Source organism: Stegostoma tigrinum, chromosome 19, assembly GCF_030684315.1.
Source record: "Stegostoma tigrinum isolate sSteTig4 chromosome 19, sSteTig4.hap1, whole genome shotgun sequence".
Lineage (NCBI taxonomy): Eukaryota > Metazoa > Chordata > Chondrichthyes > Orectolobiformes > Stegostomatidae > Stegostoma > Stegostoma tigrinum.
Window position 1 is genome coordinate 5940632 of NC_081372.1, and position 24061 is coordinate 5964692.

At 47.0% G+C, this 24061-nt stretch overlaps 1 protein-coding gene across 1 annotated transcript in view; it reads right to left on the reverse strand.

Annotated features, from left to right (window-relative positions):
* LOC125461564 (R-spondin-2-like) overlaps positions 1 to 3871 on the reverse strand; it is a 50868-nt gene extending 46997 nt beyond the window's left edge. Inside the window, exon 1 of the mRNA XM_048550484.2 lies at positions 3771 to 3871. Coding sequence (XP_048406441.2) covers positions 3771 to 3855 — 85 coding nt within the window. The 5' untranslated portion in view covers positions 3856 to 3871. The remainder of the gene's footprint in view (positions 1 to 3770) is intronic.
* Positions 3872 to 24061: the final 20190 nt, after the last annotated feature.

Sequence of the window (24061 nt, forward strand, 5' to 3'; positions counted from 1 at the left end):
CACACATCAGCCTCTGACACACCAGGGAAAATAGCTCCAGCATTTTCAGCGTCTCCTTATAGCTCAAACCCTCCAACCCTGGAAACACCCTTGTAAATCTTTTCTGAACTCTTTCAAGTTTCACAACATCCTTCCTATAGCAGGGAGACCAGAACTGAATGGAGTATTCCAAAAGTGGCCTAACCAATGTCCTGTATAGCCTCAACATGACCTCCCAACTCCGATACTTATAGAATCCCTACTGTGTGGAAGCAGGCCATTCAGCCAATTGAGTCCACACTGACCCTTTGAACAGCGTCCTACCTAGACACACCCCGTTACCCTTTCCCTGTAACCCTGTATTTCCCATGGCTCATCCCCGGACACCATGGGGTAATTTAGCATGGCCAATCTACGTAAGCTGAACATCTGTAAACTGTGGAAGGAAACCAGAGCACCTACAGGAAACCCACACAGACACAGAGAGAATGTGCAAACCCCTAACAGTCACCCGAGGGCGCGAACAAACCCCGGTCCCTGGTGCTGTGAGGCAGCAGTGCTCACCACTGAGTCAATATGCTGCCCTGGCACTGACCAATAAAGGCAAGCATAGAACATAGAACATTACAGCACAGTACAGGCCCTTCGGCCCTCGATGTTGTGCCGGCCTGTCATACCGATCTGAAGCCCATCTAACCTACACTATTCCATGTACGCCCATATGCTTGTCCAATGACGACTTAAATGTACCTAAAGTTGGCGAATCTACTACCGTTGCAGGCAAAGCGTTCCATTCCCTTACTACTCTCTGAGTAAAGAAACTACCTCTGACATCTGTCCTATATCTTTCACCCCTCAATTTAAAGCTATGCCCCCTCGTGCTCGCCGTCACCATCCTAGGAAAAAGTCTCTCCCTATCCACCCTATCTAACCCTCTGATTATTTTATATGTTTCTATTAAGTCACCTCTCAAACTTCTTCTCTCTAATGAAAACAGCCTCAAGTCCCTCACCCTTTCCTCGTAAGACCTTCCCTCCATACCAGGCAACATCCTAGTAAATCTCCTCCGCACCCTTTCCAAAGCTTCCACATCCTTCTTATAATGCAGTGACCACAACTGTACAAAATACTCAAAGTGCGGTTGCACCAGAGTTTTGTACTGCTTCACCATAACCTCTTGGTTCCAGAACTTGATCCCTCTATTAATAAAAGCTAAAACACTGTATGCCGCCTTAACAGCCCTGTCAACCTGGGTGGCAACTTGCAAGGAACTGTGTACATGGACACCGAGATCTCTCTGCTCATCTACACTACTAAGAATCTTACCATTAGCCCTGTACTTTGCCTTCTGGTTACTCCTACCAAAGTGCATCACCTCACACTTGTCTGCATTAAACTCCATTTGCCACCTCTCAGCCCAGCTCTGCAGCTTATCTATGTCTCTCTGCAACCTACAGCATCCTTCGTCACTATCCACAACTCCACCGACCTTAGTGTTGTCTGCAAATTTACTAACCCATCCTTCTACGCCCTCATCCAGGTCATTTATAAAAATGACAAACAGCAGTGGACCCAACACCGACCCTTGCGCTACACCACGAGTAACTGGTCTCCAGGATGAACATTTCCCATCAACTACCACCCTCTGTCTTCTTTCAGCAAGCCAATTTCCGATCCAAACTGCTATATCTCCCACAATGCCATTCCTCCGCATTTTGTACAATAGCCTATTGTGAGGAACCTTATTGAACACCTTGCTGAAATCCATATACACCACATCAACCGGTTTACTCTCATCTACCTGTTTGGTCACCTTCTCAAAGAACTCAATAATGTTTGTGAGGCACGACCTTCCCTTCACAAAACCGTGCTGACTATCCCTAATCAATTTATTCTTTTCTAGATGATTTTCCATCCTATCCCTTATAACCTTTTCCAACACTTTACCAACAACTGAGGTAAGGCTCAACCAAACACCTTCTACACTATCCTACCTACCTGTGACTCCACTTTCAAGGAACTATGGACCTTCACTCCAAGGTCAAATACAAAATGTTTAAAAGCAATGGAGAAAACAGCGACACACTTTTAGAGATCCTTCGACAAATGCAACAATCAGAAGGATCTACATTTATTTATTCCTTTTCAGAATTCCCAGATGTCTCAGAGTGTTTAACAGTCAGAGAAGGATTTTTGAGGTGTTGTTTCTGCTGCAGATGCAGATGGAGGGAGAGGGAGACCTGGGTTGATAGAGAAATTGAAAGACAATGAGAAAACAGCTGATTAATAGGCTCAGAGAGAAACAGATTAATAGCTTCATTGTTTAAAACATAAGGCCTTGGAGCAGAAGTAGCCATTCAGCCCATTGAGTCTGCTCTGCTGTTCAATAAAATCTTGGTTCATCTGATAATCTTTAAACCCATTTTCCTCATGTATTTCCATGAATATCCTTGATTCCCTTTCTGATTAACAATCTATCTTGGTGTTGAATGTAACTAATGACCCTGCCTCAACAACCCTACACAGGAAAGAATTTCACATTTCACTACCTTCTGAGACAAAAAGAAAATCCTCCTCATCTTTGTCTGAAATGGGCAAAACACTACTTTGATAATATGCTCTCCAGTCCTAGACTCTCCCACATGGAGAAATCATTCTGCATCTACCCTGAGAGGCTCTGTGTTTCACTGAGATCTGCTCTCCTTGTTCTAAATTCCAATGAGTACAGGCCCAACCTATTTGATCTGTTTCATAATTAAAAGTAGATACCGATAAAGAAATAGACTGTTGGACAAACAGGTGCAGATATTGACAACGGGCAAATAGACAAAGATAGGCAGTGAGAAAGACGGAAGGATAAACAATGAGGGGCCAGACAGACAGAGAGAGAGAAACAGTGAGGCAGATACAGAGAAAAAGAGAGTGAGAGAGACGGAAGTAGACAGTGAGAGGGGTAGACACAGACACGGAGAGAGGGAGAAACAAGGAGGATGAAATTGAGAGGCCAAATAGACACACAGTTAGAGAGGCAGACAGAGCTGGACAGATGGTGAAGAAATGCAGAGAGGCAGGTGGAAAAAGAGATTGCGAGAGAGACAGCGATGGGAAAGTTATTTTCAGGCAGGTGGGCAGGTCCACAGATATATTTAACATCTAGCCAGATGTGAGAAAACAGTGTACCGTATAGCAGAGACTCGTGTTGCGCCCTGTCCTTTGCCGGGTTCGCTAAATGAGGTTCTCAACAGTGGCTCTGGGGGAGCGCTGAGTTAACAGCCGGATACTCTCCCTGAAGGCTACTGACCTGAAACTTCACATGTGGAGCAGAACTAAAAAAATGTGACAGCCAATGCCAACCCCCACATCCACCAGCACACCCCCAGCCACCTACACACACACACACACACACACACACACACACACACACACACCGGGGAAGGGAATATCTACAAAGGGGTTGAGACTTCATGTGTGAAAGAGTACTCCGAGTTCGCGGTACAAACCTCCCGCTGTATTCTCTCACCAAATACAGGGAGCCTGCTGGATGGAGTTAGCAAGCTGCTTTCTCAGCAGACTTTGCATAAATTTCAAACTCACCCAAAACACCAGAAACTCATGCAGAAACATATCGACACCGACCGTTTAAAACAGAACAAATCAGCCTAAAATGAACGGTGAGTGCTCCAGTCATATTGATTTGAATGGCAGCGTGAGACTGGAAGCGATGACAGTTCAGTCTGGAAACAGACTCCAGCAAGAAGCAAGGAGCTACCGGTTTTGCTGCTGACACTTACCTGCCTGTTCGGCACTCTGTTTGCCACTGGATGCTGCCCCGCAGTACAGCATGAAGAGTCCTACCATCAGTGTCCTCAGATACATCTGTGCAGCTCGCTCCAGCTAAAGCGCCCAGTGGCCAGGATCTTCCCAATGAAGCCCACTGTCACTCAGGGCTGGGTGGGAGACAAGACCCCGGGCAAGGGCTGAGCTGGAGGCTGATTGGCGGCTGGGAGTGGTTTCAGGAATCCCACTTCTGTCACCGATCTGGAGAGAGCAAACTCAACAACAAACACATTGCTGAAAACTCTCCTCCAGACCTTTCCTGGAGCGTGACAACGCTGGATTTAACCCTTTGGGACCCGGGAAAGGTCCACGGGTGCCCAGTTCAAAACTGGTGTAAACCTTTTCACCCTCCGGGGTAATGTCCTCACCTTCCAATAGTGATCACCAACATGGGAGGAAACTGCAAGAAGATCATGGCTGGTCTGATTATTCCACTTTTCCTTCTACCCCCAACAATCTTTCTCCCCCTTGCTTGTCCAGATCTCTGCAATAAGACAGACCTATTTCTGTCTTAAAAATATTCCAAACTCTCTGCTTTCACCACCTTTGGAGGAAGATAGTTCCAAAGACTCATCAGCTTCTGTGTGAAAAGAATCTCACTTCTGCCTAGTGCCATAAGATGATAAGACATAGACAGAGGTGCAGAAATTAGGCCATTTGGTCCATCGAGTCTGCTCTGTCATTCAATCAAGGCTGATAAGTTTCTCAACCCCATTCTCCTGCTTTGCCCCCGTAACCCTTGATCCCCTTGATAATCAAGAACCTACCTATTCAGTCTTAAATGTACTCAATGACCCGGCATCTACAGCCTTCTGTGGCAGTGAATTCCATAGATTCACCCCTCTCTAGCTGAAGAAGCTTCTCTTTATCTCTGTTCTAAAAGGATTTCCCTTTACTTTAAGGCTGTGCCCTCAGATCCTATTCTCTCCTACCGATGGAAACATCCTCCCAACATTGACTTTGTCCAGGCTATTCACTATTCTGAAAGCTTCAATTGGATCCCCCCTCATCCTTCTAAACTCCAATGAGTGTAGTCCCAAAGTCCTCAAATGTTCCTCATTTGTTAAGCTTTCAATTCCTGGGACCATTCTCGTGAACTTCCTCTCAACCTGCTCCACGGCCAATACATCCTTCCTGAGATATGGGGCCCAAAACGGCCCACAATACTCTGAATGTGGCCTGACCAGAGCCTTATAAAGCCTCAGTAGTACATCCCTGCTTTTATATTCAAGTCCTCTCAAAATAAATGCCAACATTGCATTTGCTTTCCTGACATGGCTGACAAAGAATTCAGGAAATGTATCAAAGAAAAAGAGACAGCCTATAAAGTGGCCAGGAGCACTGGGAAATCAGAAGATTGGGAAGGCTACAAAAACAAACAGAGGATAACAAAGAGAGAAATAAGGAAGGAGAGGATCAATTATGAAGGTAGGCTAGCTAGTAATATTAGAAATGATAGTAAAAGTTTCTTTCAATACATAAGAAACAAACTAGAGGCAAAAGTAGACATTGGGCTGCTCCAAATTGATGCTGGAAGGCTAGTGATGGGAGATAAGGAAATGGCTGAAGAGCTTAATAAGTACTTTGCGTCAATCTTCACAGTGGAAGACATGAGTAATATCCCAACAATTAAGGAGAGTCGGGGGGCTGGGTTGAGTATGGTAGGCATTACAAAAGAGAAAGTGCTAGAAAAGCTAAAAGGTCTAAAAATTGATAAATCTCCTGGCCCCGATGGGCTACATCCTAGAGTTCTGAGGGAGGTGGCTGAGGAAATAACGGAGGCTTTGGTTGTGATCCATCAAAAGTCACTGGAGTCGGGGAAAGTCCCAGATGATTGGAATATCATTATTGTAACCCCCTTGTTCAAGAAAAGATCAAGACAAAAGATGGAAAATTATAGGCCGATTAGCCGACCCTCAGTTGTTGGTAAAATTCTAGAATCCATCGTTAAGGATGAGATTGCTAAATTCTTGGAAGTGCAGGGTTGGATTAGAACAAATCAGCATGGATTTAGTAGGGGGAGGTCGTGCCTGATAAACCTGTTAGAATTCTTTGAAGAGGTAACAAGTAGGTACGACCAGGGAAACCCAGTAGATGTTATCTATCTAGACTTCCAAAAGGCCTTTGATAAGGTGCCTCACGGGAGGCTGCTGAGTAAGGTGAGGGCCCTTGGTATTCGAGGTGAGCTACTGGCATGGATTGAGGATTGGCTGCCTGACAGAAGGCAGAGAGTTGGGATAAAAGGCTCTTTTTCAGAATGGCAACCGGTGACAAGTGGTGTCCCGCAGGGTTCAGTGTTGGGGCCGCAGCTGTTCACTTTATATATTAATGATCTGGATGAAGGGACTGGGGGCATTCTGGCGAAGTTTGCCAATGATATGAAGTTAGGTGGGCAGGCAGGTGGTACTGAGGAGTTGGGGAGGCTGCAGAAAGATTTAGACAATTTAGGAGAGTGGCCCAGGAAATGGCTGATGAAATTCAATGTGAGGTTTTGCACTTTGGAAAAAAGAATACAGGCATGGACTATTTTCTAAATGGAGAGAAAATTCGTAAAGCAGAAGTACAAAGGGATCCGGGAGTGTTGGACCAGGATTCTCTAAAAGTTAACTTGCAGTTTGAGTCCGTGTTTAAGAAAGCAAATGTAATGTTGTCATTTATCTCAAGAGGGTGAAATATAAAGGCAGTGATGCGCTTCTAAGACTTTATAAAGCTCTAGTTAAGCTCCATTCAGAATACTGTGTCCAATTTTGGGCCCCACACCTCAGGAAGAACATACTGGCGCTGGAGCGTGTCCAGCAGAGATTCACACAGATGATCCCTGGAATGGTAGGCCTAACATATGATGAATGGCTGAGGATCCTGGGATTGTATTCATTAGAGTTTAGAAGGTTGAGGGGAGATCTAATAGAAACTTACAAGATAATGTATGGCTTAGAAAGGGTGGACGCTGGGAAGTTGTTTCCATTAGGTGGGGAGGCTAGGACCCATAGGCACAGCCTTAGAATTAGAGGGGGTCAATCTAGAACGAAAATGAGGAGACATTTCTTCAGCCAGAGAGTGGTGGGCCTGTGGAATTCATTGCCACGGAGCACAGTGGAGGCCGGGACGTGAAATGTCTTCAAGGCAGAGATTGATAAATTCTTGATCTCACAAGGAATTAAGGGCTACAGCGAGAGTGCGGGGTAAGTGGAGTTGAAATGCCTATCACTCATGATTAAATGGCGGAGTGGACTCGATGGGCTGAATGGCCTTACTTTCACTCTTATGTCTTATGGTCTTAAGGTCTATAACTTAACCTGCAAGTTTACCTTGAGAGAATCCTGAGCTAGAACTCCCAAGTCTCTTTGCATTTCAGACTTCTGAATTTTCTCCCCATTTAGAAAATAGTCCATGCTTTTATTCATCTTACCAAAGTGCATGGCCTCACACTTTCCAATGTTGTACTTCATCTGCCACTTCTTTACCCACTCTGCCAACCTGTCCAAATCCTTCTGCAGCCTCCCTACCTCGTCAATATTACCTGTCCCTCCACCTATCTATGTATCAGCTGCAAACGTAGCCAGAATGCCCACAGTTCCTTCATCTAGATCATTAATGTACAAAGTGAAAAGTCGTGGTCCCAGCACTGACCCTTGTGGAACACCACTTATCACCAGTTTCCATCCTTAGAAAGACCCCTTTTTCCCAATCTCTGCTTTCTGCCAGACAGCCAATCTTCTATCCATGCTAGCACCTTGCCTCTAACACCATGGGCCCTTATTTTACTCAGCAGGCTCCTGTGCGGCACCTTGTCAAAGGCCTTCTTGTAGTCCATGGAGACAACATCCATTGGCTGTCCTTGGTCTACCCTGCTTGTTACTTCTTCAAAGAATTCTGGCAAATTTGTCAGGCATGACCTCCCCTTGATGAAACCATGCTGAATTTTCCCTATTTTTCTACATTCTTCCAAACATTCAGAAATCTCATCTTTTACAATGGACTCCAAAATTTTACCCGCGACCAAGGTTAGGCTAGTTGGCCTGTAATTTTCTATCTTCTGCCTTACTCCCTTTTTAAAAGGGTGTCACATTAGTGATTTTTCAGTCCTCTGGGACTTTCCCTGACTCCTGCAATTCCTGAAAGATCACCACTAACACTTCCACTATCTCTTCAACTATCTCCTGTAAAACTCTGCGGTGTAGTCCATCTGGTGCAGGTGATTTATCCACCTTCAGGCCAATCAGTTTTACTAGCACCTTTTCCTTGATGATGGCCACCATACTCAGCTCTGCCCTTGACTCTCTTGAGTTTTTGGGATATCACTCACGTCTTCCATCATGGAGACTGCTGCGAAGGAATTCAGGTCCTCAGCCATTTCCTTGTTCCCCACGACTATCTGTCCAGCGTCATTTTCCAGTGGTCCAAAGTCCACTTTTGCTTCTTTTTTGCCCTTTATATAATGAAAGAAACTCCCACAGGCTTCATTTATATTATTGGCTAGCTTACCCACATATTTAATCTTCTCCCTCCTTATTTCTTACTTTGTTGCCCTCTATTAGTCTTTGTAAGCTTCCCAATCCTCTGGCTTCCCACTGCCCTTCCCCATATTATATGCTTTCTCTTTTGATTTTATGCTATCCCTGACTTCCTTAGTCAGCCATGGTTACCTCATCCTCCCTGTACCATGCTTCTTTTTCCTAGGGATGATTCCTTAATTTTAAACTGACCCCTAGTTCTAGATTCTCCCACAGGTAGAAGCGTCCTCTCCACGTGCACCCTGTCAAGACCCCTCAGGGTTTTATGTTTCCGTCAAGTCGCCTCTCACTCTTCCAGAAGATACAAGCCCAGCTTGTCTGACCTTTCCTCACATAAAAACCTGCCCATTCCAGGTATTAGTCTAGTAACTATCTCTGAAAAATCTCCAACACATTTTCATCTTTCCTTAAGTAAGGAAATCAATACTGCACATTATACTCTAGATTCAGTCTAAAGATTATAACTGAAGTATAACCTTCCTGCTTTTGTATTGAATTGCAATTACATTTTATCAGCTTTCCTAATCACTTGTTGCACCCGCATAATAGCTATTTTTTGAGATAATCCAAGAACTCCAGCACTGTGTACTCCAACCTCTCGCTGACAAGGAACCATGATTTGAGAGAATGTTCAGAGCTGGAATTATCTTCAGTTATTCCGTATAGATCATCTGGAATGGGATCAGCACAGACCAGAATAAGATCAATAGTCTGGAATAGGAACAACTCAGTCCAGATGTGATTAGTTCAGTCTAGGATGGGTTAAACTCAGTTCAGTTGGGGGTCAACTCTGACCAGAATAGGGTCAAAACATCCATACTGGGAACATCCCAGATCAGATTTGGATCATGCACTACAAAATGGAATTCAGTTATTCCGGAATAGGATTACCTCAGCACAAAAATGGGATTGGTTCAGTGTGGAATGGAACTGATATTTGTAATATGTTCAATTCATTCCAGAATAGGATCAGTTCATTCTGGAATGTGATCGGTTCAGTCCAGAATGGATTTCACTCAGCCCAGAATGGGTACAACTTAGTCCAGAGTGGGATCAACTTTAGCATGGAACAAGATCAACTAAATCTGAAAAGAAATGAGGTCTGTCCAGAATGAGGTCAGTTCAGTTGGGAATTGGATCAACTCTGTCCAAATCATGATCAGCTGAGCCCACAATGGAATTTGTTCCGTCTGGAAAGAGTTAAACTCAGTCTACAATAGGATCAACGCTGTCTAGACTGGGACTACCTCAATCCAGATTGGTGTCAATTCACTCCAGAATGTAATCAACTCAACCCAGAATGAGACCATTTCAGTCTGGAATAGGACTCACTTAGTAGAATGACCACAAGTCCCGAAAACATAGAAGCAGAAGTAGGCTATTTGGTCCTTGCATCAGGTCTGCCATTTAATGAAATCATAGTTGCTCAGATAATCCTCAACTCCACTTTCCCCATAGCCCACAATTCCATTCCTGATTAAAAATCTGTCTATCTCAGCCTTGAATGTACTTAATGACCCAGCTTCAAACAGCCCTCTGCAGTAAAATTTTCCACAAATTCACTACTCTCTGAGAGAAGAAATTTCCCCTTGCTTCTGTCTTAAATGGGTGACCCTTACTCTGGGATTATGCCCTCTGGTCTTAGACACGTCCACAGTGGGAAACAACATTCCCACATCAACTTTTCATGCTGCTTTTGGCCCATATTCCTTAATACCTTTGCTGAACAAAAAATTATCAGTCTTAGATTTAAAATTAACAACTGACCCAGCATCCACTGCCATTTGTGGAAAAGAGTTCCAAACATCTAGCACCCCTTGTGTGTAGAAGTGCTTCCTAACATCTCTCCTGAATGGCCCGAGTCCAATTCTCAGATTATAACCCCTAGTTCTAAAAACAGTAGAAATCTTCACCTACATTGTCTTTTCCTGTAAATATCTTAAAGATTTTTATCAGATTGCCCTTAGCTTTCTAAATTCTAGAGAAAACAAGCCTTATTTGTTGAACCTTCTTCATAACATAACTCCTGAAGTACAAATATTATTCTTGTAATCCTATGTTGTACTCCCTCCAAAGCCAATATACCCTAAGGTGTAGTGTTAGATTTGCTCACAGTGCTCCAAGTCGGACCCAATCAGGGTTTTGTATAACTGCACTGTAACTTCTGCATCCTTGGGCACCAATGTCTAGATATAAAGGCCAGCATTCCATTAGCTTTCTTGATTATTTTATATACTTGGCTGTGTCTTTTTAAAAATCTTTGCACCTCAACTTCAAGTTTCTTTGACATCCACTAAATTTAACTTCGTACTGTCTAGAAAGTACCCTGATCTTTCTTTTCTTGGCCCAAGATGGATCATCTCACATTTTCTTACATTGAAATCTTATTAAGTATACATATGGTACCAGATCAAAAGTCTTTTAGAAACTCAAAAATAGTACATCCAACTGGTTCCCCTTTATCTATCCAAATTGTTCAAAGGATTCTGCTAAATTTGTCAGATATGATTTTCCTTTCACAAAGCTATGCTGACTCTATTTGGTCATATTATATATTTTAAACACTCTGTTACAACATTTTTTATAATAGTCTCTAATATTTTCCCAATAACAGATGGCCAGTCAGAAAAAATGATTATCTCAATGTGGAATGAAATTAGTTTAGCCTGAAATAGGATCAGGTCAGTCCAGAAAGACTTTAATGTAGTCTGGAATGGGTTCAGCTCAATCAGTAATGGGATTAACTCAGTCTGGAATGGGATCGATACAGTTTGGAATGGAATTAACACAGTTTGAAATGGGATTGACACAATTTGGAATGGAATTAACACAGCTTCAAATGGAATTGACACAGTTTGGAATGGGACCAGCTCAGTCTGGGAGGTAATAAGTGAGTCCAAAATGGGATCAGCTCTGCAATGAATGTGATCAGGTCAGTCCGTAATGAGATCAACTCGGTTTGGAATGGGATTGGGTCAGTCTGGAATATGATGAATTTGCCAGCGTGGGATCAATTCAGTCCAGAATTGGTCAGCTCAGTCCGGAATAGGATTAGCTCAGACCAGAATGGGATCGGGTCAATCTGGAATAAATTCAGCCCAGTGAGTTTTGAGAAGATTTGTAGCTCAGATTGAGGTTCTGGATGTGAGTTTGCTCGCTGAGCTGGAAGGTTAGTTTTCAGACGTTTCGTCACCATTCTAGGTAACATCATCAGTGAGCCTCCGACGAAGCACTGGTGTCATGTCCCGCTTTCTATTTATCTGGTTAGGTTTCCTTGGGTTGGTGACGCCATTTCCTGCGTTGGTGATGTCATTACCTGTTCTTTTTCTCAGGGGATGGTAGATTGGCTCCAAATCAATGTGTATGTTGATGGAGTTCCGGTTGGAATGCCATGCTTCTAGGAATTCTTGTGTGTGTCTCTGTTTGGCTTGTCCTAGGATGGATGTGTTGTCCCAATCAAAGTGGTGTCCTTCCTCATCTGTATGTAAGGATACGAGTGATAGTGGGTCATGTCGTTTTGTGGCTAGTTGTGGCTAGCCACCAGGATACATGAACATCAACTAGCCACAAAAAGACATGACCCACTATCACTCGTATCCTTACACACAGATAAGGAAGGACACCACTTTGATTGGGACAATACATCCATCCTAGGACAAGCCAAACAGAGACACGCACGAGAATTCCTAGAAGCATGGCATTCCAACCGGAACTCCATCAACAAACACATTGATTTGGAGCCAATCTACCATCCCCTGTGAAAAAGAACAGGAAATGACATCGCCAATGCAGGAAATGACATCACCAACCCAAGGAAACCTAACCAGATAAACAGAAAGCGGGACATGACACCAGTGCTTCGTCGGGGGCTCACTGATGATGTTACCTAGAATGGTGACGAAAAGTCTGAAAACTAACCTTCCAGCTCAGTGAGCAAACTCATATTCAGAAATTCAGCCCAGTTCAGAAATTTGCACAATTCAGAGTGAAAGCAGCACAGTTCAGAGTGATGTTGTATATAACACAATAACAACATACATTTGGATACAGGAGGGTCGATTAGCTCCATTGGTTAAATAGATACTGTATGATGTAGCTATCATACTAATAATGATTTGTTAATCAATCAAAATGATCTGTTGCCCTTGAATCTCACTTCAAAAACATTAAATTATACTTGTCATTACACAGTCAGTAACCATTAACTGGTGCAGTTTCCATGATAACAACTCTACTAATCAGAATCCATTTGTTAACTAAGGAACACTCGCCTCTCATAAGTGTCCTTTTCCTTTATTTTAATATTTCTTGCGAATTGTCCTGATAAGTATAAAACAAAAAAGCCTTGACAAAATGTGTCTTTTTTTCAGCAATACTCAAGTCCTGTACTACTACGCAACTAGCTGTGTACTTATTGTTCTTGCTCAGAGGCAGTAAACATTTTGGAAATTCTCAGATCTCACTCACTTATTGTATACCCAGATATAATTTTGCTTAAATCAGGACTTTTGCAGAGTATTCAATTGGCAGGAGTTTATTAACTGTCCAGTGAACCAAAATTCATTAAAAGGTCTAGTTATTGCCAAGGATGACAGACCATCTTGGCTTTGAAATCAGAACAGATACAAAGGCATGTCAGCATATGTTTTACACCGAACAATACTGTCAGTCAAATCTACAGCTCACATAAGTAGCTCATAACTCTAACAATGTACCAATGAACACCATGGTATGAATGAGGAAACCTTTTGTCACTAAATTCTGTCACCAGTCACGTTGGTGACAGACCGCCTTCTTCTCTACACTGTTATGATTCTGTGGTTAATGGCAGTTGTCTGATTAAATGTTCTAACCAATCAGAGAAAATCCTTCAACAAAAGCAAAATGTTCCCAATGTCAGAATTTTGAAATACAAACAGAGAATGCTGAAAATATTCAACAGGCCATGTAGCATCAGTGAAAACAGGTTTGTTGATTCAGACCACTCACTTTCAAATGGTCATTGATTTGAATCATTAACTCTGCTTTTCTCTCTACAGTTGCTGCCTGACCTCTGAATATTTGCAACATTTACTGCTTATATTTTAGAGTAACTTCTTTCCATTCCAAAGAGGCTTCAGCACACAGCTTCGGGAGCAATGATGCCCAGGTTTATTAATGTCCTGCTGGGGAGAAAATCTGTCATCCCTGTCTAGTGTGGCTTACATGTGACTCCAGACACACAGCAATATGGAAGACTCTTAATTATCCTCTGGGCAAGTAGGGTTGGACAATAAATGCTGTCCCAGCTAAGGCTCCCCACATCCCATAAAAAATTTTTGAAAAGCTAGAAAAAGCGCTTTTCCACCCAATGTAGAAGCTCAGGAATATCTTCCAGAATGCTGAAATGGTATTTTTAAATTGTTGTAATCCTGTTGCAATTCTTGTAAGAGTGAAAAAAATTACACATTTTTGTGAGTTGGAGGAAATTATTGCTGAAGTGTCCCGTGTGGAAATTGACAAAGTAATTTGGAAAGTGAAATGGTGATTTTTGCGTTTGTTTATTACTGAATTGGTAACAAGGGGTTAAAATAACCACAGCCTAATTATAGATACATAAACAGTGGCTGAATGGAATTATAAATTCCAAATTCAATAATATGGGACCATTATTATCCAATACCAGTTGTGAGAATGTGTGTCTAATGTGCATCTATATGTGCGTGTGTGAATGTATGCATATCAATACATATGTGAATGTATTTATATGTCAGAGTGTACAGGAGTCTGGGTACATTCTTGAGTACATGTGACTGAATGACTGTGTTATGGGCATGTGTTTATTTATCTATTGTCTCAGGTCCAGGATGACCAACCTCCAATAACCACAAATGTCTTCTTTTGTATTAGGTGTATTTCCAATCAGTAGAGAGTATTCCCTCGGCTCCCATTGACTCCACTTTGGAAAGACTCCTCAATGTCATACCTGACCAAATACAGCTTTAAGGTTAAGAGCAGTCACTCTCCAGGGCCGCAGATACATGGGAACACCACCAATTACAAGTTCCCCTCCAAGCCACTCACCATCCTGACTTGGAAATACATCACTGTTCATTCGCTGTCACTACGTTAAAATTCTGGAAATCCTATCCAAATAACATTGTGGGTCTACTGACATGGACTTCAGTGGTTCCAGAAGGCAGCTCACGACCACCTTCTCAAAAGCAACTAGGACAATAAATTCTGGCCCAGCCATCCACACCTACGTCCCACAAGTGAATAAAAATAAATGAAAAAAGTTAGAATAGTATGAGGCTGACTACAGTGAATTGGAAAAATGCAATAAAAGATTTGATGGTGGACAGGCAATGGCTAATATTTAGATTAGATTTATTTATTTATCACATGTACGAAGTGTAGGAATATATAAGTACAGCAAAAACGCACAATGTCGCCATTCACTGGCACCCACGTGGTTACAAAAACCAGAATTAAAAGGCTTTAACAGAGCCAAAGGTAAGCAAGAAAAAATTTCTCAATCTCAGAGTCCCGGCTCCATCTCCCACAATGATGCAGGCTGAGACAAGCAGGAGGCTGCCACTGCTGCCATATGAAAGGCCCATTCCCTTTGTCTCACCACCTACTGCCCCCTCACCAGCCCCACTCTCACCACCTACTGCCCCCTCACCAGCCCCACTCTCACCACCCACTGCCCCCTCACCAGCCCCAATGTCACCCCCCACTGCCCCCTCACCAGCCCCGCTCTCACCCCCCACTGGTCCCTCACTGGCCCCACTCTCTCCCCTCACCGGCCCCACTCTCACCCTCCACCGCCTGCTCACTGACCCCGGTCTTGCCACCCACTGCCCCCTCACCAGCCCTACTCTCACCGCCCGCTGCTGGCCTCTCACAGATCCCGCTCTCACCCCCCACTGCCCCCTCACCGGCCCCGCCCATCACCCCATTGCAAAAGATAAAGATTTGCAACAATCTTTAGTCAGAATTGTGGAGTGGGTAATCTGTTTCAGCCTGTTCCAGAGGTCACCATCATCACAGGACCGAGCCTTTAGTCATTTGTGATTCATACCACATGTCAATGGATGGATGCACTTGGTTCTGCACAGGCTGTGGGCTCAGACAGCATTCTGTCAATCGTACTGAAGACGTGCTCCAGAACATTCTGCACCCTTCGCTAAGCTGGTGGTACAGTTACAACACTGGCATCTATCCAACAATGTGGAAAATTGCCCAGCTCTGTCCAATACACAAAATGGAGGGAAAACCTAACCTGGCCATTTACCACCTATTGGGCCCCTCTCAATCATCAGTAAAGTGTTGGGAAGTGTCATCAGCAGTGCTGGATGTGAGTTTGCTCGCTGAGCTGGAAGGTTAGTTTTCAGACGTTTTGTCACCTTTTTTTTAAATTTGAAAAAATATACTTTATTCCTAAGATGTACAAAAAATAAAACATATTTACACACCTACCCAGTCATGCAAGCCGCTCCGGGTTATCCGGGGGTGCGTACACCAACTAAAGGAAAAAAAAGCAAAGAAAATACCCCGGCAGTCGTCACCCGGCACAGTCCCCATTGGCCCCCTGACCAGTTGGGGAAGGCGCCAGCTGGGTCCAGTTACCAGATAGGGCCCTTTTTTCTATTCTGGATGAGGGGTTTCATACGGTGGTCTTTCCCCACCGCGCCTTGGCGGCAGCTGCCCCAAGCTTTAGCGCGTCCCTCAGCACATAGTTCTGGACCTTGGAGTGCGCCAGTCTGCAACACTCGGTCGGGGTCAGTTCTTTCAGCTGGCAGACCAGCAAGTTGCAGGCAGACCAAAGAGCATCTTTCACAGCATTGATGGTCCTCCAGGCGCAATTGATGTTGGTCTCAGTGTGCATCCCGGGAAACAGCCCATAGAGCACGGAGTCCCGCGTCATGGAGCTGCTCAGGATGAACCTCGACAAATACCACTGCATCCCCCTCCAGACCTCCTGCGCATAGGCACACTCCAGAAAGAGGTGATCAACAGTCTCTTTCCCCCCCGCAGCCGCCTCGAGGGCAGCGTGCGGTGGCGCAGAGATTCCGGGCGTGCATAAAGGATCTCACTGGCAGAGCCCCTCTCACCGCCAGCCAAGCAATGTCCTTGTGCTTGTTTGAAAGTTCTGGCGATGAGGCATTCTGCCAAACGACTTTGGCAGTCTGCGTGGGGAACCACACGACGGGATCCACCCTCTCCTTTTCCCGAAGGGTCTCGAGGATACTACGTGCTGACCACTGCCTGACGGACTTGTGGTCAAAGGTGTTTCCTTTCAAAAATTTCTCCACGAAGGACAGGTGGTACGGGACGGTCCAACTACTTGGAGCGTTCCGCGGCAACAGGCCAGGCCCATCCTTCGCAACACCGGGGACAGGTAGAACCTCAGTAAGTAGTGACACTTGGTGTTTGCGTACTGAGGATCTACGCACAGCTTGATGCAGCCGCACACAAAGGTAGCCGTCAGGGCAGGGTGGCGTTCGGTACGCCCTTTCCCCCCATTTTCCAGGTCTTTGTACATGGTGTCCCTGCGAACCCGGTCCATCCTCGACCCCCAAATGAAGTGGAAGATGGCCCGGGTGACCGCAGCGGCGCAGGTCCAGGGAATAGGCCAGGCCTGCACACATACAACAGTACCGAAAGCCCCTCGCACCTGACAACCAGGTTCTTACCCGCGATGGAGAGGGACCAGAGCGTCCACCTGCCCAGCTTCTGCTTCAATTTGGTGATACGCTCCTCCCAAGCCTTAGTGCACGCCCCAGCTCCACCGAACCAAACACTCAGCACCTTCAGGTAGTCTGTCCTGACGGTGAAGGGGATGAAGGAGCGTCATCCCAGTTCCCGAAGAACATGACTTCGCTCTTATCCCTATTGACTTTGGCACCCGAGGCCAGTTCAAACTGGCCGCAGATGTCCAACAGCCTACTCACCAATAGACGATCAGTGCAGAAGACGGCGACATCGTCCATGTACAGGGAGGTCTTGACCTGAAGGCCTCCGCTGCCTGGGATAGTCACGCCCTTCAGGGTCACGTCCTTCCTGATGGATGCGGCGAAGGACTCCACACAGCACACGAACAAGGCAGGAAACAGCGGGCAGCCCTGCCTGAATCCAGATCTGACGGGAAAACTGTCCGATTCCCACCCGTTGATCGAGACTGCGCTAACGGTGTTGGTGTAGAGCAGCCAAATCCAATTGCGGATGCCCTCCCCGATCCCCAATTTGGAGAGGACGTCCCTCATGTAAGCATGAGAGACCCTGTCGAAGGCCTTCTCCTGGTCCAGGCTGACGAGGCAGGTGTCCACCCGCCTGTCCTGTACGTAGGCGATCGTATCCCTGATGAGCGCGAGGCTCTCAGCGATCTTCCTGCCCGGCACAGCACGGGTTTGGTCAGGGTGAATCACCGACTCCAGGACAGACCTGACCCGGTTGGCTATGACCTTGGCCAGGATTTTGTAGTCCACGTTCAATAGTGAAATGGGACGCCAATTCTTAATTTCTTCCCTCCCCCCTTCCTCTTGTAAATGTGGGCGATGATGCCCTTCCTCATGGACTTGCACATTTCCCCCGCCCGAAGCGCACTATCGTACACCTCCAGCAGGTCCTGGCCGACCAGGTCCCACAGAGCGGAATACTGCTCGACCGGTAAGCCGTCGCTCCCGGGAATCCTATTCCTCTCCAAGGACTTGAGGGCTCTGGTCAGCTCGTCCAGGGATATCGGCCGGTCCAGCCACTCCCTCGTGCCGTCGTCAAAGACCTCCGTGATAGACGACAGGAACGACTCGGAGGCCCTGCTGTCCGTGGGCTTCGTGTCGTACAGTCCGGCATAGAAGGATCTGCTGATCCTCAAAATGTTGGGCTGAGACGACATCACCGAGCCGTCGTCCTCCTTCAGCCGGCTAAGCACAGAGCTCTCTTTGTGCACCTTCTGAAAGAAGAAACACGAGCACGTCACGTCCTGCTCCACGGAGCGGACCCTGGACCGGAAGATTATCCTGGAGGCCTCCACGGCGAACAGTGAGGCTTGCTGGCCCCTCACCTCGTGGAGGTCCTCCGTGACATCGACCCCCATCAACTGCAGAAGGAGCAGGCTCTGCACACTTTTCTGGAATCGCAACAGCTTTCCCCGCCTCTCTCTCGCCTTCCGAACACCCTTGAGGACAAAGAACCTCTTGATGTTCTCCTTCACCGTCTCCCACCAGTCGCCCGGAGGCTCAAAGAGGGGTTTCACGGCTCTCCAACCGGCGTACTCCCTCTTAAGCTCCTCAACGTTCTCTGGGATAAACAGAGTCGTGTTGAGCTTCCACGTCCCCTTGCCGGCCGGCTGGTCGTCCTGTAAGTGACGGTCGGCCAGCAGGAGGCAGTGGTCAGAGAAGAACACCGGCTCGACGCCAGTGGACCTGACCAAGAACGTCCGTGACACAAACAGGAAGTCTATCCTTGAGCGAATAGACCCGTCTGGCCGTGACCAGATGTACCTCCACTGCGCTCCGTCTGCAGGGGTGCTGAAGACGTCGAGCAGCTTGGCGTCCTTCACCGTGCCCATCAGGAATCTGGACGTGACGTCCAGTTGACTCCCCCCACCCGCTGTCCCCACGCTGGATCTTCCACCTGCATCAATGATGCAGTTGAAGTCTCTGCCTAGGATGACCAGCCTGGATGTAGCCAGCAGGAGTGGAAGCCGCTGCAGGACGGCCAACCGCTCACTCCGTACCGCTGGGGCGTACACGTTGATCAGCCTCAGGGGAGCGTTCCTGTAGGTGACTTCAGCCACTAGGGGCGCCCCACCACCACCTCCTGAACTTGAGAGATGGTGAAGTTGTGCCCCCGCAGCAGAATAGCCAGGCCCGAGGAGCGACAGTCGTTACCCCCCGACCAGATCGAAGGCCCACAGGTCCAGGCGCCGGACCATTTCCCGTACCTGACGGGGTGCAGTATCCCGCACTCCTGCAGAAACAGGAGGTCCGCCTTGATGGTGGTCAGGTAGGCCAACGTGGACACACATCTCGCGGTGGACTTGACGCTGCGCACATTAATGTTCGCAATTCGTACCCCCATTGTGGGCAGTGACCGCAGTACCCTCCCCAAGTCCAAGGTCCAGCCCCTCCATCTGTCCCTTCATGCCCATTGCCCGGGCTAACTGCTGGACGCTCTCCGGGCTGAGGAAACCGTCCGTGCTGCCTTCCGGGTGGCATCCCCCCGTCGGGGGTATGGAGGCAGGAGGGTCCGGCTCTGGGTCAGGCTGGGGACGCGCTGTTTCCTCCTTCCCGCCTGGAAGTTCCGGGGGGCCCTCCAGTGCCCCAGCGGCACGTGACTGGGTGTCGGAGGGAGCCTCAGGACACCTCCCGTCACCTGGAAGCGTGGTGCTGCTTTCCTCCTCACTGGAGATCTTTAACTTCTGCTTTGGGCGGGCCCTCTCTGAATCCCCCTCGTCAGAGGAGCTCTTATAGCCCCCCCTGTAGCTGCCTCTTCCTGCCTGATGGTTGCGGTTCCTGGGCCTGCTGACGCACCTTCCTCCTCGCTTTCCGGACCGTCATCCACTCCCCTGGGTCGCCTGTAACTGCCTCCATCAACTCCGGGTTGTCGGGGGGGAGCGGAGCCTGCAGGGGCACTTTGCTGGTCTCAGGCCCATCCTGCGAGGCGGGGCCCTCCTGCACGACCTGGCCCTCCTGCTCATTAGTGGGGTCCTTGCAGGGCCCTGGTGCCTTCCTCTCCTCCGGGGGGGGCTTGCCCCGCATTACTCCTGCCGGCGACCTGGGCGTAGGTGGTCCCCCGCTGCGGGCATGCCCTATAGTGGTGGCCCGCTTCCCCACAAAGGTTGCAGCTTCTCTCTTGTGGGCAATCCTTTGCAAGGTGTCCCTCCTCCCTGCAGTTCCTGCAGATGGTGCCTTTGCAGTCGGCTGCCACGTGACCTGACCTACCACAGGCATGGCAGACTTTAGGTTGCCCTGCGTAGGTCAGGTAGCCCTTGCTCCCGCCGATCGCGAAGCTGGACGGTGGGTGTACAACGTTCCCGTCCGCGCCCATCCTCAGCGTCACCTTGACCTGCCTCTTACTGGTCCAGATCCCGAAGGGGTCCATGATGTCGGTTAGGTCCCCTTCCACCTTCACGTACCTTCCGAGGAAGGTCAGGACATCAACTGCTGGCACATGCGGGTTGTACATATGTACAGTCACCATACGGCTCCTCTGCGCTGGCATCACAAACAGCGGGACAGCGGTCAATACAGAGAGAGGGCCCTCACCTGCTTTCTCCTTGAAAACCTCCAGGAAGCGCTCGCAAAGCTTGGCACTCCTGAAGGTTACATCGTAAAAACCTCCTCCGGGGAAATCCTGCAGGCAGTAAATGTCCGCAGCAGCGAACCCGCAACAGTCCAACAGGACCCTCTTCACGAAGAAGGTGCGGTCCACAGGTGCACCTTCATCCACCTTCTTTACGGAAACACGGATGGTGTTCTGGACCCCCTGACCTGGGGCACGAGCACTTGCCGCAGCCATCATTGCAGGTTGGCTGCTCCCTTGAACCAGCGTTAGGCCGAAGCCAGCATTAAGATCCACTGGTTGCAAGGGTGCACAGCCAACCCGACGTCTTCCTTCCACCTCCAACACAGCACTCTCCTCCTCTCGGTCCACAAGAGAGTGGGTCTTTATTTTGTTCCAGATGTAAGCTGGTTCTCTGAGCTGGAAGGTTTGTTCCCAGATGTTTTGTCGCCATTCTAGGTAACATCATCAGTGAGCCTCCAATGAAGCGCTGGTGTTATGTCCCGCTTTCTATTTATCTGGTTAGGTTTCCTTGGGTTGGTGATGTCATTTCCTGCGTTGGTGATGTCATTTCCTGTTCTTTTTCTCAGGGGATGGTAGATGGGCTCCAAATCAATGTGTTTGTTGATGGAGTTCCGGTTGGAATGCCATGCTTCTAGGAATTCTCGTGCGTGTCTCTGTTTGGCTTGTCCTAGGATGGATGTGTTGTCCAAATCAAAGTGATGTCCTTCCTCATCTGTGTGTAAGGATACGAGTGATAGTGGGTCATGTCGTTTTGTGGCTAGTTGATGTTCATGTATCCTGGTGGCTAGCTTTCTGCCTGTTTGTCTAATGTAGTGTTTGTTGCAGTTCTTGCAAGGTATTTTGTAGATGACGTTTGATTAGATTAGATTAGATTCCCTACAGTGTGGAAACAGCCCCTTTGGCCCAACAAGTCCACACCACCCTTTGAAGCATCCCACCCAGACCCATGCCCCCATAACCCACACACCCCTGAACACTGCGGGCAATTTAGCATGGCCAGTCCACCTAACCTGCACATCTTTGGACTGTGGGAGGAAACCGGAGCACCCGGAGGAAACCCATGCAGACACGGGGGGAATGTGCAAACTCCACACAGACAGTCACCCGAGGCGGGAATTGAGCCCGGGTCCCTGGCGCTGTGAGGCTGCAGTGCTAACCACCGTGTTGTCTGTATAGGGTCTTTTAAGTTCATTAGCTGCTGTTTTAGTGTGTTGGTGGATTTGTGGGCTACCCTGATGCCAAGAGGTGCGAGTAGTCTGGCAGTCATTTCGGAAATGTCTTTGATGTAGGAGAGATTGGTTATGGTTTCTGAGCCCGTTTTGTCTGTTTGTTTGGGTTTATTGTTGAGGAATCGGCGGACTGTGTTCATAGGGTACCCATTCTTTTCGAATACGCTGTATAGGTGATTTTCCTCTGCTCTGCGTAGTTCCTCTGTGCTGCAGTGTGTGGTGGCTCGTTGGAATAATGTTCTAATGCAGCTTTGTTCGGAGGAACTACGAAGAGCAGAAGAAAATCACCTATACAGCGTATTCGAAAAGAATGGGTACCCTATGAACACAGTCCGCCGATTCCTCAGCAATAAACCCAAACAAACAGACAAAACGGGCTCAGAAACCATAACCACTCTCCCCTACATCAAAGACATTTCCAAAATGACTGCCAGACTACTCGGACCTCTTGGCATCAGGGTAGCCCACAAACCCACCAACACACTAAAACAGCAGCTAATGAACTTAAAAGACCCTATACAGACAACAAATAAAACGAACGTCATCTACAAAATACCTTGCAAGAACTGTGACAAACACTACATTGGACAAACAGGCAGAAAGCTAGCCACCAGGATACATGAACATCAACTAGCCACAAAAAGACATGACCCACTATCACTAGTATCCTTACATACAGATGAGGAAGGACACCATTTTGATTGGGACAACACATCCATCCTAGGACAAGCCAAACAGAGACACGCACGAGAATTCCTAGAAGCATGGCATTCCAACCAGAACTCCATCAACAAACACATTGATTTGGAGCCCATCTACCATCCCCTGAGAAAAAGAACATGAAATGACATCACCAACGCAGGAAATGACATCACCAACCCAAGGAAACCTAACCAGATAAATAGAAAGCGGGACATAACACCAGCGCTTCACTGGAGGCTCACTGATGATGTTACCTAGAATGGTGACGAAATGTCTGAAAACTAACCTTCCAGCTCAGCGAGCAAACTCACATCCAGAACCTCAACCTGAGCTACAAATCTTCTCAAAACTCGCTATCAACAGTGCTATCAATCAGCACTTGCTTTGCAATAACATTCTCAAGGATGCCCAGTTTGGTTCCACCATTCAACTCCTGAATTAATTACTGCCTTCATTCAAACATGGACAAAAACAATGAACTCCAGATGACAGCCGTTGACATCAAGACCGCATTCAAAAATGATTGGCATCAAGGAGCCCTGTCAAAAATATAATCAATGGGAATCAGGGGCAAACTTTCCACTGGTTGGAATAATACCTGGCACATGGGAAGGTGGTTGTGTTGTTGGAGGCCAGTCGCTTCAGTTCCAGGTCACCTCTGCAGGAGTCCCTCAGGGTAGTGTCCTAGGACCATTCATTTTCAGCTGCTTCATCAATGACCTTCCCTCCATCATAAGGTTAGAAGTGGGGATGTTCCCTAATGATTGTGCAATGTTCAGCACCATTCGTGACTCCTCAGATACTAAAGCTGCCCATGTCCAATAATCACACTTGGGTTGAAAAGTGGCAAGTAACATTCACACAACAAAAAATGCCAGGCAAATGACCATTTCCAAACTGAGACAAACCAACCATGTTTCCCTTGATAGTTAATGGCATTAGCATTACTGAATCCCTCATATCAATATCCTGGGATTTATCAATGACAAGAAACTGAACTGGACTAGCCATGTATGTACAGTGGCTAAGAATCCTGCAGATCCTATCTCACATCCTGGCTCCCTAAAGCCTGCTCACAGTCTATAAGTCAGGAGTGTGATGGAATACTCCCCACTTGCTTGGATGAGTACAGCTCCAACACTCAAGTAGCTTGACACCATCCAGATAAAGCAGCCTGTTTGATTGGCACCACATTCAGAAGCATTCACTCCCTCTACCATTGCTGCTCAGTAGCAGCAGTGTGTACTATCTACAAGATGCACTGCAGAAATTCACCAAAGATCCTCAGTCAGCACTTTCCAAACCCATGACCACTTTCATCTAAAAGAGCAGTAGATACATGGGAATACTGTCACCCATATGTTCTTCCCCAAGCCATTCACACACCTGATTTGGATATATATCACCGTTCCTTCATGTTCAAGATAGATATCAATAGATTTCAGGAGATAGTGTGGGAAAGTAGCACTGAGGTTGATGATCAGCCATGGTCTAATTGAATCACAG